This window comes from Montipora capricornis, chromosome 6 (assembly GCF_036669925.1).
Source record: "Montipora capricornis isolate CH-2021 chromosome 6, ASM3666992v2, whole genome shotgun sequence".
NCBI lineage: Eukaryota > Metazoa > Cnidaria > Anthozoa > Scleractinia > Acroporidae > Montipora > Montipora capricornis.
This window is the reverse complement of record NC_090888.1, coordinates 14,559,406-14,564,405: the sequence shown is the minus strand read 5'-3', so window position 1 is coordinate 14,564,405 and position 5,000 is coordinate 14,559,406. Positions and strand designations below refer to the sequence as shown.

Genomic DNA, 5,000 nt, shown 5'->3' with positions numbered 1-5,000 from the left:
TTCAACAGGTTTGCAAGCCCACCTGGCTTGTTTTACCGTGCATCGGTGCTGTAAAATTCATTCCTGGCACACAAACAAGCAGAGTTTCTAAATGAATCTGTTGAAAGCAAATGTTTGCTTTCATGCAAAAATTGGCATTAAAAAATGACTTAGGGATATGTGGTAAGAAGTAAAACGAACAGGATCGACATATAACTATTCTAACACAATAGGCGGAATAATTATTTGAAAACTACAATGGAGGCCACCGTTCTATAATACAATTGACAATTATTCTTTGAAATCGAGGTGAATAGTGGTAGAATATTTACCGAGCCGCAAAGCGGCGAGGTAAATATTCTGCCACTGTTCACCGAGATTGAAAAGAATAATTGTTTTAGTATATACTCACGAAGTGATCTCAACAACAATTGCAGAAAAAACATCCAAAGTCGATTTAATTGGCATCTCAATTCATGCGTGAAAATCGTGCAAGCGGCACAAAGCATGCACGAAAGTGTATACAGAAGCTTCAAACATGGCAAATCTAAATAACCTTCGTTAAACTCCATGTCACAAACAGCAAAATGGTCATTTAGCACCGTTTAAATCAGCAATCTAAATCGAAAGTCTGCTTGTTAAAACATTTACGCCGTTCGATCAACGTTTTTGCGGTTGATTTAAGATGGAAATTGAAAGTGCAGTTGGTAAGAGGATCCACATGAAATGGTGGCTCTAATTGAGGTCAGCGTTAGTTTGTTGTAAAATGACCCGTCTTGTTTCCTTGCAATAAGAAATTCGTTTCGGTGGGCGACCAGCCCTACAAGAGAGAATTGCTCCGAGTAAAACAAATTGTTGGCGTGAAGATTGTTTAATTTTCAGCAATAATTATCTGGAAAAACAAAGTCAAACACTAGTTGGAAAAAGTATAAACTCTTCTCTTACCTTGGAAAACTTTCAGGCCAAAATTTGTGGCCTTCTTTGTCTTCTATAGCACAGCATCATCTTGTATTCTCAATATTTCCGATTCATAAATGCTGGCGAGTTTACGCCGGCCATTTTGTTTTGTTTGGATCAAGCATTATTCACTCCGTAGGGAGTGAATAATGCTCAATTACTCCGAGATAGCGAACCAATCAGATTGCTTAAAACAGCAAGATCACTAAGTGAGTATATACTAATTGAGTGTATTCATATGACGTCCCGGCAGCCATGTTGGTGTTCCAAAACAAAGAAACTGCGGCCATGTAGGTGTTCCAAATTAATCCTCTGATAATTGAACTCTATTTTCATGCAAATAGTTTCTTTTGTTTCATTAAACTAGCACCCATTCTAGTCACATGAGTGAATACGCTCTATAAAATCCACTTTAAAACCTCCATGCTTATGGAAGGTTTTGTCTGATGAGGAGGTCGGGAAGACGATGGGCTGGTTTTGCTTGTAAATGGGAGCTGACTTTGTTCATTGGAAGAGACGTCTGTCAAAATCACTTTATTTAAAGTTAGCATTCGCAAACACAACCCAGGCAATATCAGAAAACTATAATTGTATAGTCCTCTCAGTCAGTTAAATTTAGAATCACATTAAAACTTGTTATGGTTTAGACTATTTTACCTGCATGCTGCTCAGACTCTTTCTCCTCTCCTCTTGCTTTCTTTTGTGAAAGCCCATGATCGGTGAAAGAGATACCTGTAAACATTAGAAAGTAAAAATATCGGTGGAACACCTGAGTAAAATCTGAAAATTTCTGGGTGGCACAATACAGACTTTTGTTGAGCTCTATTCATGACCAGAAGCACATGACCTTGAAGTGTGCAATTCTTTTCCTTGGAACAAAGCTGAAAATTTTAGGACAACAATTTTATGATAAAATATGGACAAAAATAAGATCGAAGCTGCACTCGCCGGGGGAAAATGCACGAGCTACGTCACATCCAAATAAGGAAAAACTAAAACTCAAAAAACCCCAGCTCTGAACCAGAGTTAAACGCTTCAAGGTCATGAGCTTCAGTCATGACTAAATATGCAATTTTGCCGCGCAGTAGTGAACGAAATCAGGTGCTTCTACTCCACAATAGACCTTTTGAAAGTTTTGTGTCTAGTTACCGGGCCTTTAAATCAAGTGAGCAAAAGTGAGGCTGGAGTTGACCTTGTTATGATACAGACCTCTCTGCTTTTCTTATGTTAATGTTTGTTCTCATGCTAATTAGTGAGGTGAGGTTTCTATTAAAACGAAGTCAACTCTAGCCTCACTTTCACTCAGAGGTCAGGTACCTACGCACACAACTGTAAAAAGGTCTATGGAGTATTTTACAATGACTGCAAAATTCTCGCGCGTCATTGGTTAATTTTTATTGTCAATAAGCGGACAGACACATAAATTTATAATTTATGCGAGGATGACGTGATATTGCTTGCGTCAGATTAAAGTTTCTCGCATTATTGTGTCGCGTTCTTCTCGTGCTTTGACTTAATTTTGACCCCTCTGCCTTTTTGTTATTGTAAAAAACAAATTGATGTCAGTTTTTCATGCGTATGTCGTGTTATTGACAATGAATTTCGTCATAACATTGTCAAAGTAGCTGTGGATCCACGAGGCGAATGACGACGACGCATGACATCAACTTGTTAATTTTCACGTCACGGTGGCCACATTAGAGAAGTGAAAGAAAGAAGCAGCGGCCATGTTGGAGGAGTGAAATGTTCTTCTGGGAATTGAACTCAATTAAGTTGATAAACCTATTCCTGTTTCACTTCCAGACCGACAAAGCACCACAGTTTTCTTAGAAACTAACCCCTTTATCCATTTGGTGCTTCTACTCCACGCCGCGCATTTTTCGTGACAGCATGCTCGAAATCTGTTTTGCGAGTGACTTTGTTTAAAAAAAAAAAAAGAAAAGAAAACCAGCGCCTCAAAAACAAAAGTCAAGGAAAGATTCACATCTTCATTTGAAATAATACAAAGGGAGATAATGAGATTGGTAACTAATTTAAATTCAGCGAATGCTCATGAGGCCCCCAAAATGGGTCACTCACATCAATCAGTGGTTTTAAGTGTCTTTCAGTGTACGGCACGTGTGCATATCACGAAATAAGGGAACCGTGGTCATGTCGATGTCCAGAACTAATCCTCTGGGAATTGCACTCCAAATTTACGCAATTACAACGTAGTATCTTCTGTTTCAGTAGAAAACCAAAGCACCTTATTCCATAAGAGAACAGGCTCTATGCGAGAATTTTCTTTTCAACGACCAAACTCTACTCGTAAAACGTCTAATGATTTTTACCTTTTTGGTCCTCAATGTATTTTCTCTTTAAGCCTTGTGCCTCTGATGGAATCTGAACCTGGCAAGAATCATCTGTTGAAATCAATTAAGGCGAACACGACGTAAGTGAATCACTCAGAGTAAAGGAAAAACAGCAACATCAATTACACTTCGAATTCTTCGAGCTATGTGTAATACTGATAAACTGTGTCAATTACGAAGTACGATCGTCCGGTTCAGTGAAGTCATGAGAAGGCCTGTTTTTGACGACACTGACTGACGTTTTGACAACCTGAACGAAAGTCATCGTTAAAGTCAAGAGGTGTGTGTAACGTAAGTAGATGGTATAAGCACTCTGGTCAACGAAGTCGTGATGCTATCGGTCGACTGTCAGTTCAGCCAAGACTAAAAACTGTGATTGATGTATTTCGTTCGTGTTGAGGTTTATGTACCACGTCGGTCCATAGTTAATAGAGGGGAATGGTTATGAAACCGGACAAATTTCTTTGTTGTAGGTGTTTGTTCTCTTTTTTGGCCTTGACCGTGCACAAAACACAATAGTTGTTTACTCTGTACTGAGGAACTAACCAATAGAAACGTAATTCATGCATAGTGTATGAGCCCAAACCAAAAGACCGTGTACGGTCGTGGACTTTCCAACCTAAATTTTGGCATCTTTGTTTGCTCCTTTGATGTTTGTCGAGCTTCCAAACCAGTCTTCTCTAATAACTATGGTTGGTCAGTTATTGCGGGCGACCAAACGGAGCCCGCAATCCTAATGTCAACATTGCTATTACGCATGCCTGAAATGGGTATACCGAGCTTCTAGTCGATGTGTTTTTCGTTGGCAATTACGAGCCTTCGAACCATCGATCACGTGAAGCATACCAAATATGGGTAAATTCACGAGAGAATTTGCCCCATTAGACTTTAAAGGGAACCTCTACTTCAACAAAAAAAAACTCTAACTCACAGGAAATAACCTTTACGGTCAAGTCAATCTAAAATATCTTCAAAGAAAGGGTTTGTATTCGAAAGAAATAAGTTTTAGAATTGCCTATTTTTGTTTTCAAATTTTGCGGGCGCCGCCATCTCGAATAATTGTGACGTGTACGGTTGCCCTATTGTTATTAAAGGTATTGTAAAATGTTTACCGGAGACTCTTTTATTTTGTCGGCAGCCTACAATGCGGACTTCGGACTACTCGCCATCAACTTTAAACATAGATTTTGCCCTAAAAAAAGGGAGCAGTTTATTATAAATCTTACGATTGCATTGTTGCTATTTGCAATTCCTCGCAAAAAATGGACTCCAAGCGCAGAGAAAGAGATCTTTTGATGTTACAATTAATGAAGTTTTGAACTTGTGGCCGAAGGACTCGATGCCATTGTTCTGATGACGATTTTTCCTTTTCGAGAGCTGTTTTTAATGACCTAACTAACTCGAAAGATCGCACTATAACTTTTCGTTTCAGCTCGTTTGTCTAGTCAAGCTCAAGCCTATTGATCTTTTAATTTATGACTTGTGCCCTACTTCCGCTTTTGACGCGCACTGCTGCAAAAATAGCGAAGACAATTACTCTTCACTTGCCCAATGAAAACACTACATTTTCGATCCGTGCGACGTTGACTGTCACATATAAAAGACCACTCTGCGGAACCGTAAATTGCTGATGTCATGAAGATTTAAAAACAAATCTTTACAGATCGGACGGTTGAGATACAGGAAAACTGCAACGTAATCTTCCTTTCCTTT

The 5,000-nt window shown here is 39.0% G+C and overlaps 1 protein-coding gene across 4 annotated transcripts in view; it reads right to left on the bottom strand.

The window, feature by feature from the left end:
- LOC138051592 (uncharacterized) overlaps nucleotides 1-5,000 on the bottom strand; it is a 37,003-nt gene that overhangs the window by 3,082 nt on the left and 28,921 nt on the right. For all 4 annotated transcript variants that reach the window (XM_068897830.1, XM_068897829.1, XM_068897831.1 and 1 more), the window contains 2 exons: nucleotides 3,267-3,338; nucleotides 1,594-1,668 (listed from right to left, as the gene is read on the bottom strand). In XM_068897830.1, the coding sequence (XP_068753931.1) occupies nucleotides 1,594-1,668; nucleotides 3,267-3,338 (147 nt within the window). The remainder of the gene's footprint in view (nucleotides 1-1,593; nucleotides 1,669-3,266; nucleotides 3,339-5,000) is intronic.